Source organism: Phialemonium atrogriseum, assembly GCF_030411735.1.
Source record: "Phialemonium atrogriseum strain 8032-3 unplaced genomic scaffold QBC33scaffold_47, whole genome shotgun sequence".
NCBI classification, from domain to species: domain Eukaryota; kingdom Fungi; phylum Ascomycota; class Sordariomycetes; order Cephalothecales; family Cephalothecaceae; genus Phialemonium; species Phialemonium atrogriseum.
The window spans coordinates 83,475-95,049 of record NW_026848184.1 but is presented as its reverse complement, the minus strand read 5'-3'; the positions used below and the strand labels follow the sequence as shown (position 1 = coordinate 95,049).

The 11,575-nt window shown below is 58.5% G+C and overlaps 5 protein-coding genes across 5 annotated transcripts; 2 read left to right on the top strand and 3 right to left on the bottom strand.

Annotated features, from left to right (window-relative positions):
* Positions 1 to 172: 172 nt before the first annotated feature.
* On the bottom strand, positions 173 to 3,006 carry QBC33DRAFT_292667 (uncharacterized protein). Its single transcript, XM_060423352.1, has 2 exons — positions 2,520 to 3,006; positions 173 to 2,452 (listed from the first exon to the last, which is right to left on the bottom strand). The coding sequence occupies exons 1-2, from the start codon at positions 2,768 to 2,770 to the stop codon at positions 403 to 405; spliced, it is 2,301 nt and encodes a 766-aa protein (XP_060278315.1). The 5' UTR covers positions 2,771 to 3,006; the 3' UTR covers positions 173 to 402.
* Positions 3,007 to 3,698: 692 nt separating this feature from the next.
* QBC33DRAFT_292533 (Alpha/Beta hydrolase protein) lies at positions 3,699 to 5,423 on the top strand. The gene is made up of 6 exons (XM_060423350.1): positions 3,699 to 3,916; positions 4,006 to 4,079; positions 4,148 to 4,345; positions 4,402 to 4,409; positions 4,485 to 5,199; positions 5,263 to 5,423. Exons 1-6 carry the CDS (start codon positions 3,816 to 3,818, stop codon positions 5,343 to 5,345), a joined length of 1,179 nt encoding a protein of 392 aa, XP_060278314.1. The 5' UTR covers positions 3,699 to 3,815; the 3' UTR covers positions 5,346 to 5,423.
* Positions 5,377 to 7,157, bottom strand: QBC33DRAFT_292663 (putative abc transporter protein). The gene has a single exon (XM_060423351.1). It carries the CDS (start codon positions 6,662 to 6,664, stop codon positions 5,501 to 5,503), a length of 1,164 nt encoding a protein of 387 aa, XP_060278313.1. The 5' UTR covers positions 6,665 to 7,157; the 3' UTR covers positions 5,377 to 5,500.
* QBC33DRAFT_574499 (N-myristoyl transferase) lies at positions 6,987 to 9,660 on the top strand. Its single transcript, XM_060430759.1, has 3 exons — positions 6,987 to 8,057; positions 8,138 to 8,714; positions 8,782 to 9,660. The coding sequence occupies exons 1-3, from the start codon at positions 7,324 to 7,326 to the stop codon at positions 9,181 to 9,183; spliced, it is 1,713 nt and encodes a 570-aa protein (XP_060278312.1). The 5' UTR covers positions 6,987 to 7,323; the 3' UTR covers positions 9,184 to 9,660.
* On the bottom strand, positions 9,440 to 11,253 carry QBC33DRAFT_614543 (Alpha/Beta hydrolase protein). Its single transcript, XM_060432592.1, has 3 exons — positions 11,100 to 11,253; positions 10,840 to 11,038; positions 9,440 to 10,775 (listed from the first exon to the last, which is right to left on the bottom strand). Exons 2-3 carry the CDS (start codon positions 11,011 to 11,013, stop codon positions 9,786 to 9,788), a joined length of 1,164 nt encoding a protein of 387 aa, XP_060278311.1. The 5' UTR covers positions 11,014 to 11,038; positions 11,100 to 11,253; the 3' UTR covers positions 9,440 to 9,785.
* Positions 11,254 to 11,575: the final 322 nt, after the last annotated feature.

Genomic DNA, 11,575 nt, shown 5'->3' with positions numbered 1-11,575 from the left:
TGCCCAGAAACAGATATAAATAAAGCCAGCGTGCTCTACTCCCATCCGCGATACCCTGAGCCCCAAACAAAACTGGGAGGCACGTGAGGTCGACAGCTCCTCCTCGACCCCGTGTCTACCGACGCCTCATCCCACTCTGGGTGGACCCCTTATTCAGCATGAACTCCTCTCTTCCCTACCGCTGTTGAAAACACCCAGACTAGACCCAGACTGAACATCCATGGTAGCACGAAGCGATACCGTTATTCCCCGAGCTATACTTCCGTACCTCAATTCATTGCGAACACATCAGCGCCTGAACTTTCCTGCCCCAATGAACTCCTAACAAATCGATCCCAAGCCAACTTTCAAGTCCCAGCCTCCCTCCCCTATCGAGGGGACCGCACTATTTCGATATTTTTCTCATGCCTCCTCCGGCTCTTTCCTGCTGACGTCGGCGATGAACTTCTGGTACTGCTCATCCTCATCCAGGACCTTGCCGCCAAGCTTCGTCCTCGGCATCAACTCCTTGTTATCCGGTCTGAGCGGCTTCATCGCCCACAACACGCTCGGCTGCGGCGGCGGCGCGCCGACGACCTCTACCTCGACCTCGCTCGGCCTCGACGGCGCCCGACCGGTCCGCGCGCCAGGCCCCTTATCGTCCAACGACAGTCCGGCGGCGGCGGGGGTCGCGGCGCCGTCCTCCTTGGTGGCGGGTTCCGCGCGGGGCAGCCTCATGGCGAGCAGGACGTACTCTGCCCTCGTCATCCTGTCCATGATGTCGTCCATGTATCGGCGGACCTCCTCCTGCGGGCCCACCACCCTCGCGAGGTGCTCCAGGTGCCGTCCCGTGGGCGTGAAGAGCCGGATCGTGACGGGCTGGTAGTAGTCCAGCGCCGGGTCCGCGACGGGGTATTCGGATGCGCTTCCCTTGCGGACAATCAGGAAGGACGCAATCACTTGCTGGCCCGCCGGGACAGCGACGTATTCCAAGATGCTGAACTTGGGGAACAGGTACCGATCGCCTGTGCCCCCCGAGAACTCGAATACCACGGCGGATATGTCAGGCTTCGGGGGAGGCGGGGGAGGTCCCTTTGAGCGAAGTGCCTGTTGCGGGGGCTGTTGAACCGCTTGTGATGTCGGGGTGGGAGTTGCTGTGCCGAGGCCGTCCACCGTGCTATTATTGAGCTTTGGTGTCGCCGAAGGGGCGCTCGAGGGGGCGGGTGACTGAGTCTTGTTGCGCTCGAGTTCCCTCGCCACCTTATGTTTCAACCGGTCAAGGACGGCCTTAAGATCCGTAGCGTCGGAGAATTGAGGTCGGTTCTCTGCTATTCTACGCACCGTGTCCCTCGTCCTGGGCTCGTCGAGCGCTGTCTTGACAAGAAGGACAACCAAGGGATCGCTCCCCGGTGGCGGCCGCAGATCTGTCGAGGTCTGCTTGGGGTTCGAGGCCAACACGATGTCTAGTATTGTCCTGACCTCATCGGCGAAATACCGCACTGTCTTCCCATCGACCAGCAGCCTGTCTGCCGAGGGACCTTGTGGAGTCCCCTTCCTCTTGCTCTCCGCTGTGATCTCGTCGATGATTGCCTGGAACCTCTCGAGTTCATGCTTGGCCGCATCGCCCTGTGCCACTCTCTTCATCAGGTCGCGTAACTGTGGGTCCTCGCCCGCCTTCTCTGCCAGCGTGAGGATTATGGGATCAGTGCCTGGGGCAGGCTTGCCCGCAGTTCCTGTGACCTGGGCTCCATTAACGCCAGGCCGTGTTGCCGGGGTCCCCCCTAGTGGAGTTCCTGGCGGTCTTCCGGGGGCTCCCACGGTCGTCGACGGTGTCGGAGTAGCGGCTGACGGGATGGGCGACGGTGATGGCTGGGTGGGCTGACCCGGGATGGGTGTCGCGGCAGCGATGGGCCGATGGAGGGCCTGGGGTGTAGCTGAGCTCGGCGCGGCTGAGCCCGGTGGCAGCACCGACTCCGTGCCTCGAGGCGAGGCCGTTGGGTTTGGAGCGGCGGGGATTGTCGATGGAGGCGGCCTCGACGCGTCTCGTGTAGTCGCTGCTGGCTGTGGCTGAGATTGTGTTGCTAGTTCAGCCGCGGCTAACTTTGGTGTTTGTACCGGAGGCTGAAGGGGTGTCTGAGGAGGAGACGATGCTGCTATCGAGGGCGTGGGAGGTGGAGGCATGATTCCATTCGGGGGGCCGTATTGGATAATGGGCCGGACGGTAGGGCCCGGGGGCGGAGGCGGAGGCGGTTGAGGAGGCTTTGGGTCTTTGACGACATACATGGTAGCTTCGAAGACGTGAGGCTCGACGGTTATAACGACCTGGCCAACCTTGGTCATGCTCTCTTTGGCGGGATTATTGGGGTCCTCGACGACACCCTTGCGTTTTGACGGTTTGGACCAGAATTTCTCGAAGATGCCTTCGCTGATCCATCTGCTTCGCGACCGCGAGAGGGACTCGGATAGGACACCGCTAGAAGGGCAGTCAGCGTGGAATGTACAACCAAGGGAATTAATGGTCAAAGATGTCTGCTCCTGACCTCTCTATAATGGATTGATATTCCTTGTCCGGCAAATCGTTCGGCTGCGCATCCTCGACAGTAGGCAGAGGTTTCCCGGCCTGTATTGACCTGGGCAAGGGCGGCTTGGGTTCTGGGACTGGTGTAGCCTCAGGTTCTTGGGCTGATGCCGGAGTAATAGAGCGACGCTCTGGGGGTGTCAGAGTCCTCCTCTTAGAAAGCTGATCGACGCGAGCAGCAGCGCGTGCTGGGAGCTTCCTCTTCCTCTCCATTTGGAAGGACTAGGCGACCCAGCTCGAGGATAGGTGAAGGAGGTAAGGAAGCTGTCATAAAGTCATCGGAAAATGCGGGCAGATCGCGCGGCAGGCGTGGCAGGCACAGCGAGAGGTTGCTAGTCGAGGGATATCTAGTCGAGGGGTATCTAGTTGCTGGACGCGTCAAGTAATGCAACTGCTGGCGATGTGAACAGCTTGGCGGGGGAGGACAAGTTGGCGGGGAAGTAATGGCAGACGCGGGTCGTCGTAAAGGAAGTCAGAAAGAGAATGGGGGAGGAAATTGGGGCACGTTGATTTATTGATGGTCAGAGCCAAAATGAGAATGGGTTAAGAGACACCCAATGTCCTGGTGCGCTAAAGCAGAAGCAGGCCGGTGATTGGGTGCCAGCGGGTGCTCCGCGGGGAGGACCCGTTGACCTCGACAACCTTTTTTCTATTCTTTTTCTGATTCGGCTTTTGTTTCCTCTCTTCATCTACGAGTAACAATCTGCCTTTTACTTCCTCTCTTATTAGTGTGCAATTGCTTTGTGCTCTCTAGAATGTGGCTGCCTCTCCAATTGTTTTCTGGGACCTTTTGGGCCGTATCTGGCTCCAATCCCTCACTCACCCTCTGAACCAATTGTCCCAGCAGAAGCTCTAACTGTATGCAAGCGTTGTTTTGTTGCGGCTGACGGGGAGCTTTGATCAAGTGGGACGTGTGATAAGCCGCATCATTAGCGCGCCTCTTAGCCGTGCTAACAGAAATGGCATGCCCTGAACACCTTGAATAGGCGAGGATCTCCGTATCTTCTGCTAGTGCTCCAAACATTCCGCCTCTGGGTCACGACCTCTGGCTCCAACGTCAGGCGTGCCTCGTCATGAGGGATGGCGCAGCTTTGTAGCGGAGGCTGTTAGTCTACTCACGTTTCGCAGAGTCTATGATGGAAGAAGTCTTGTAGCCCTTCCTCATCATTAGTTAGGCCACGGTTGTGGAACAGTTTGAACGTTAAAAACTGAAGCATGCCAATCTGCAGAGCTTAACTCGGCTTCGCCCTTCAACACCATGTCTGCTCGCTACTGGCCAATCGCCTTGGTCGTGGCAGTGCCACTTGGGATCTATATTCTCTTTCTCGGCCTGAGCACCATTTCTTTCTTCCAACGCCAGTAAGCAGCAGCATTCATGAGCTCGAGTTGCACTTTTGTAAAACTGCGACGCGAGTGGGCACACGATACGGTGCTGACTGTTCTGTCAGCTTCCTCTATGCCCATAAATTCCACACCTTGTGGTGGAATGACGTGAATAACCCGGAGTATTGGGGTTTCGCCAGTCAGTTGCCTCCTGAGTCATTTTCTGTTTAAACGGCGTGCGAATAGCTGACGCCACTGTTGCCCAAGAAAACCAAGTCACGCCTCTCTCGCTGACAACAGTGGACGATGAGACTTTATATGCCTGGCATATTCTCCCTCTGCCGCTATATGCTAAGCACGAGGACGAGCTCATCAGTCAGCCCTCAGGACTTAGCAAAAGTTTTACCAAAACCAAGAACTTCAAATTGCTGAAGGAAGACCCTGATGCCAAACTTATCATCTACTGTGCGTCCCCGGCCTCCCCATTCTCTCAGGGGTGTTCGCTAACTAAAGCCCGGCAGTTCATGGAGTAAGACAATCCATACATCCGCAACCTAGCAACCCAAAGAAAGCTAAGCACTAACCCCCTCTTTCCCATGTCTAGAACGCCGGCCACCTCGCCCAAGCCATCCGGCCGGCATCGTACCACGTCCTAACCGACACGTCGCCGCACCACGTGCTAGCCATCGACTACCGCGGCTTCGGGCATAGCACGGGCAAGCCGAACGAGGCGGGACTCATCCTCGACGCCGCGGCCGCCGTGGACTGGGCGATGCACGTGGCGGGCGTCGGCTCCGACCGCATCGTGCTGCTCGGCCAGAGCCTCGGCACGGCCGTCGCCGCCGCCGCCGCCGAGCGCTACGCCGCCGAGGGCGTCGACTTCGCCGGCGTCGTGCTGGTCAGCGGCTTCAGCAGCCTGCCCGCCATGCTGGCCGACTACGCCATCGCGGGGTACGTGCCGGTCCTGCGCCCGCTCAAGGTCTGGCCGTGGCTGCTGCGCTTCGTGCTGCGCTTCATGGCGGACAGGTGGCCGAGCGCCGACCGGCTGGGGGAGATGGTGCGGGTCGTAAAGGGCAGGGGCGGGCGCTTGAGGTTGGGGTTGGTCCACGCGAAGAACGACTGGGATATCCCGTGCCACGAGGATGATAGGCTGTTTGCCGCTGCTGTCAGCGGGACCGTCGATGACCCGGATGGTATCGATCCAGAGATCCTTGCCGAGGAGAAAGACAAGCGGACCATAGACAAGGGGAAGTCTGCGTTTGTCACCACGTGGAGAGACGGTGACATAGAAATCCGGCAAGAGTTATTCCCTTACGGAGGTGAGTCAGAACGGGACCGGAAGGATGGGCCCCTGGATCATCCTGAATGCTGACATCTTGCAGGGCACAACGATATCATGATGTATGCTCCCGTCACCATGGCTGTTATGCGGGCGTTTGACTCTGCAGCCACTGCAGACCCGTGAAAGAATATTGCGACCGTATAGTAGCATAGATAGTGGGAGACAGGCTGAAATATCAAGGATAGTCCAAAAGAAAAACGGCAATACCCCTCATGCCTACATTAAAATACCTTAGTAGCACATCCCGTACGCCATCTGAAATCCCAACCGTACGAACACTAGGAATCGTATCCCCATCCAAGCTGCCTATTGACCTCATTCATCGCATTGACTCCCGCCCTCACGAAGGCTGCGGCGGTATTTTCGGAGGCGCTGTCAAACGTGGGAGGGGCGCCTTCCGACAAGAAGAGCTCCTGTTGGCCCAGGGTGCCCTGCCGCTTCTCGAGCACGGCACGGTTGATGGCTCTCCCCCACATATTGTACCACTGGGCCTCGTCGATGCTGACAAACTCGCGGTCGCCGTCGGTGGTGGGCTTGGAGAAGGACCACTCGGCGACGAGGACCTCGAACCGCTTGGTCCGGAAGAAAAGGTACGGCCATGTGAAGAGGAAGGTAGCGGTGAGGATGCAGAGCCAGAGAATCCAGGTCGTCAGCCGCCACTCGTTCGTCTTGCACTCGTTGTACACCTCAACGGCCTCGTCCATGACGGGGACGCTGATGCAGATGGCGCCGCGGTAGTTGGTCGAGCGGATCAGCGAGTTCAGCTTCTGCCGGACGCGGTGCTCCTCGAAACCGACCATCTTGCGCCGGAGGGTGAAGCGCTTCAGCCCGGCGTGCTTGGCGCAGTACCGGTGGCACCATTCGGCCAGCGAGGGCTTGTGGGCGCTAAGCTGGATGCCCTTCCTCGCCGACGGGTCCCTCGAGCGCAGCACCGTCCCGCGATACGCCTTGTCGGCGTTCTCGACGGTGCGCAGCTCGCGCCACGACAGTCGGCGGGTCGCGTCCGAGTAGAGGTAGGGGGTCAGCTCGACCCTGACGTCGAAATCGACCACCGTCTTATTCTCCTTCTTGCCGCCGTTGTTGACTGTCTGCCGGTGCGTGCCGAGGATGCGGACATACGGCCGCGGTGGCAATGAAGCCCACCAGAGGATGTGTTCCTCGAGAAGTTTGGGGTCCGTGTCTAGTCGGCTGTCGAGATAGTACTCGACGCCAGTGGTCTCATCTCTCTTATACTGTGGCACCATGAAAGATGGGCCAGGGGTCAGGAGAGGAGCACTGCTGGCGCTGGCCTCGTCGTAGAGGGGCGGGAGGTCATCGCCTATAAGTTCGGGGGCATCATCGTCGATATATCCATCGATATCGACAGCGCTATGCTGGGTGTGGAGCGAGAGAGCGTCGTCGCCACCGGGGCGTGGAAGATCGGGGGATGGTGGTTTGCCCATGACTTGCAGCAGAGACGTAACGCTCTAAAGTGGCGGTCGGGCTTGAAGTAAACTGCAATGATAAACACACGCTTCAAATACAACTGCAACGAGGAGGCCGATAAATACGAAGACGAAGACAAGGAGCAACCCAACTTCTGTTACGGGAGGAGGAGGAGACGGGAAGGATCAAGACAACAGCGGCGCAATGGAGGCGCAGCAACACGCAACACCCTGGACATGATTCGCCCACGAGATCCCCCACCTCCAAAGAAAAACATGACAGTATATTAAACCCCGAAGCTAGTACCCTATTGGCAATTTGGCAGTCCTACCATAGGTAGTACGGATTACGATTGTTTCGAATTATAACCTGTTTCCTCTCGCAATCACAAGATGGAATCTAGGCATCAGGTGTGGTCAGGGTTCGGGTTAGCAATGGAGGTCGGTGCACGGACATATTCTGGAGGAAGACCCCACTAAGGTACCCCACCATCCCGGCCCCGGTTGTCTAACGGAGAGCTGCATCTCAAACAAGCACAAAACGATTGCCGATAGGTACTGAATGCTTTAATCTGTCCTTTTGGAAGTTTTGATTCATTGCGCACCCCGCCGCCCCGTACCGACTCTAATTTGTAACTCCTATCGAGAAGCTATATCGACGACTCACCTCCTCCGCCATGTCTCAAGAGTCCAAGGCCGTAGACCCTGCCGCCGAGCAGGCGGCCGAGACCCTCAAGAGCATGTCCGAAGCTCAGGGCGCCGCCGTCGAGTCTGAAGACGACTCGGGGCCCGAAGGTCCCGCTTCCGCCGGGGACTCCACTGCCGCCGCGGCCTCTACTGCCGAGGCGAGCAAGAAGAAGGGCAAGAAGGTGTCGAAGCGGAAGAAGCTCAAGGACGCCCTGACCCGCGACCGCGACCCGCAGGCCGAAATCAAGAAGGCCATCGGCGGCCTCACACCCCAGCAGATCTCCGAGCTCGTGCAGCTGAACCCGGCACTGGCGCAGGAGATCGCTGCCGAAAACAATGCGCGGGCCGGGAGCTCGTCGGGCGGCGTTGCGGATGCCAGCGACATCCTGAAGACGCTCAGTTTGGAGGACATAATGACGGGACTGGCCAGCAGCGGGAAGAACGTGAAGGACATGGCGTCATACAAGTTCTGGAGCACGCAGCCTGTCATGAAGTTTGGTGAGAGCCAGGACAAGCCCATTGAAGAAGGGCCTCTCAAGGTCCAGAAGATCGAGGACATTCCTACGGAGCCAGCACCTCTGGGTGTGCAGGGGTTCGACTGGGTCACCATGGACCTCACCCAAGAGTCGCAGTTGAAGGAGGTCTACGAGCTGCTTAACGGGCATTATGTTGAAGACGACGAGGCCATGTTCAGGTTCAAATACTCGACCTCGATCCTCCAGTGGTGAGTCTGCTCCCCATCTCCCCCCCCTTTTTTTGCTGTGAAGCTTCCATGGTTTGCTGACGGATCGTATTCCCCTTCAGGGCATTAATGCCTCCGGGATGGAAGAAAGAGTGGCACGTTGGCATCCGGGGAGGAAAGTCTCTCTGTGCCTTCATCTCAGCCGTGCCCGTGCAGATGCGCATCCGCGGCAAGAGCATCAAGGGTTCCGAGGTCAACTTCATGGTCGTCCACAAGAAGCTCCGGAACAAGCGGCTGGCGCCTGTCTTGATCAAGGAGATCACCCGCCGTTGCAATCTGGAAGGGGTCTGGCAGGCTATCCACACGGCCGGCATCGTCCTGCCGAAGCCGGCGAGCACCTGCCGGTACTACCACCGCGCCCTGAACTGGCAGAAGCTATGGGAGGTCGGCTTCAGCCCTCTCCCGCCTAACAGCAAGCCTGCCTATCAGATACGTAAATACGCCGTGCCTGACCAGACCTCCACCCGCGGCTTGCGCGAGATGCAGCTCAAGGACGTGGGTGCCGTCCAGAGTTTGCTGAAGCGCTACCTGGACAAGTTCGAGCTCACGCCCGAGTTCACCAGCGAGGACGTTGAACATTGGCTGCTGAACAAGAACGGCAAGACGGGAGACCAGGTGATCTGGTCCTATGTTGTCGAGGTACGTGATCCTCACTAACCGGTCTATAACCCAGTCCCTCGCGCGACCACTAACCTGGGCGAAATAGGATGCGAACAAGCAAATCACCGATTTCTTCTCGTTCTACTGCCTGGAGTCTTCGGTGATCAACAACCAGAAGCACCAGGTCGTCCGGGCAGCCTACCTGTTCTACTATGCCACAGAGGCCGGCCTAACGGCCCCATTCGACCCCAAAGCCACCAAGGTTCGGCTAAACGCCCTCATCGCGGATGCCCTGATTCTCGCGAAGCGATACAAGTTCGATGTCTTCAATGCCCTCTCCTTGATGCACAACGGCCTCTTCCTCGAGCAACAAAAGTTCGGACCTGGCGACGGACAGCTCCACTACTACGTCTTCAACTATCGCCTCAACCCGATCGCCGGCGGTGTGGACAAGAAGAATAGGCTTGATGAGGATCACCTCAGTGGTGTGGGCTTTGTGATGCTCTGAGGCCCTTTCCACGGGACTAGGTGCGGCCCGCTCCGGACCACGGCTGTGTCACGGCAGTATTATTGTTGCTTGCATTTTATGTGCCGGTGCCCCTTTATAGCTTGAGCGGCGGCTCCTGCAAAATGACCAGTGCGCTATTTCAGGACGAGAGGTCGTCGTGTATCAAGTTTTCTCGAAGGTGGCTAAGTGCTGCGGGAGCAGAAGCGGATTCAGAGCGCATGGCATTTAGTTCCGGCGTAGACAAGTGGAGGAGGTGGTGAAAAAGACCCGTTTTGAACACATCATAGGTAGTCATGCCCTGCGGCTTGTATACGGCCGCGGCTCTGGGCTGCAGGCTGTATCGTGCATTCTGGACCGGGAAACAGGCCGGATATGCGAGCCTCTTCCCGGGCACCAGTCTAGGTAGAATATGTTGGCCGGGACCGCATCTGACGAGCTATGTGTATGTCTATGCAGATCTATACGAGTTTGCTTCAAATCCCAGTCCCCGAAACCATGACCCACAGTAGTGCCATTCCCCTACCCGTCCTGCTGCTTCGGCAGCAACTGCCCATGGATGGATGCATGTCTCTCTACTCCTCCTCCCCACCTTCATAGATCGATCACGCCCGCCCATCGAGCTTCTCGCCCACAGCCATCCTCTCAGCCAGCATACCATTGAACCACTCGCACCGCTCCGCGACGGGCCCGTGGCCGACGCCCTCGAGCATCTCCCCGACAGCGGGGCGCAGGTACTCGATCAGCTTCCTGCCGTGCGGGGGCGTCATCATCTCATCGGCGGACCCGTGGATGACGGCGATGCGCTCCCGGCCGACCCGGTCCGCCAGCCACGCCAGCTGTTCGGGGCTCTTGCGGTGCCACCCGGCCGCCACCATCTGCAGCATCACCCCCTTGTTGCCGTACAGTCGCGGGTCCCGCCGCTTGTGCATCTCCTCGGCAGCCCACCTCTGGTACCTGCTTCCGAACCGACCGTACGTCTGCTGCTGCTGCTGCTGCTGCTGCTCGCCCTTTTTCCCCGCAGGAGGAGGAGGGACGCGCGGCGGTCCCACGCCGGGGATGCCCGCCGCCGGGTCGGGCAGCTCGACGTCGTCAGGGCCGACGAGCCAGGCGCGGGAGAAGACGCGGAGGGCGGTGGAGCGCACCGAGGCTTCGACGCCCTTGGGCATCAGCATGGAGATGCGGGTGGCGGCGTTCTCGGCAAAGGTGGTCGTGTTCTCGATCGCGGCCGCCGTGCTCACCAGCGTCAGGCTGCTGAGGGCCGAGGGGATCAGCATCGCCACCTCCTGGGCGATCATGCCGCCCATCGAGATGCCGGCCACGTGGACCTGGCGGGTCTGCTGGGTGGAGGGCGCGGTGGTCGTCGTGGTGGTGGCGGTGGGAGAGGGAAACGGGGATACCCAGCCGACGTGGGCGAGGACCTCGATGGCGTCCTTGGCCATCTCCGAGGTGCTGTACCGCATCAGCGGCTTGTCGCTCTCTCCAATGCCGCGGTTGTCGATCAGCAGCACCGAGTACTTGTCCCCGCGCTGGTGGCCGAAGTGTAGCGTCTGCCGCTGCCACACGGTTTTGACGCTGGCGAGGCCCATGATCAACTGGACGGGGGGAGCGGTTAGTGGAATGACAAGTCAGGGCACACGTGCTGTGGCGCGGACTCACCAGCAGCTTGACAGGGCCGGAACCGTGAATCTCCCAGGAGATATTGAAGGGCCCGCCGCGGCCTTCGGCGACGGGAAGGACGCCCTTTTGGGTTGGCTCAAGGTTCCATACTGCTGTTTCGAAGGCCGGATGCTTGAGCGTTTCCGCCACGGTGGGATATGGCTCTGATGGCATCTTGGATATCTTGGATATCTTGGAGCTGGGACCGCAGTTAGCAAGCAGTCGGGCGGGAATGGCAATGTCTGATGAGAGACACTCACTGGTAAACACACAAACGGGTCGACGCAAGTTGGAACGCTCAGTTCTGCTCTTATACCATAAGGACAATGGGATCTATTGAATTATCGTTCGTAATGAACTACGACGTGCAAGACACACTACCTTCCTATATCCAATCACCATCCTTGCACTACCTGGATTAGGCCCAGCTGGGATTCTCGAATTGACGTTGCTGACGACGACTACTGCGTATCACGTGATTCCCTTCACTCTTGGCTCCTGGGGCTCTCACTCATTTCAAGTTCTATTCCTCAACTTGTACAGCAAGATTACGGACTTTCAGTTGCCGGCAAATGATGAGGGAGGAGGTGCCTTAGACACAGTGAATTCTTTGGCAGTACATCATGTACTGTACGGGGGGCAAATACATGCATACATCTCTACCTGTCTCGACCTTCTTGTGGGTTCAATTTTGGCATCCTGCCCTTTCACCTACGTACGGACCTAGTCCTAATGC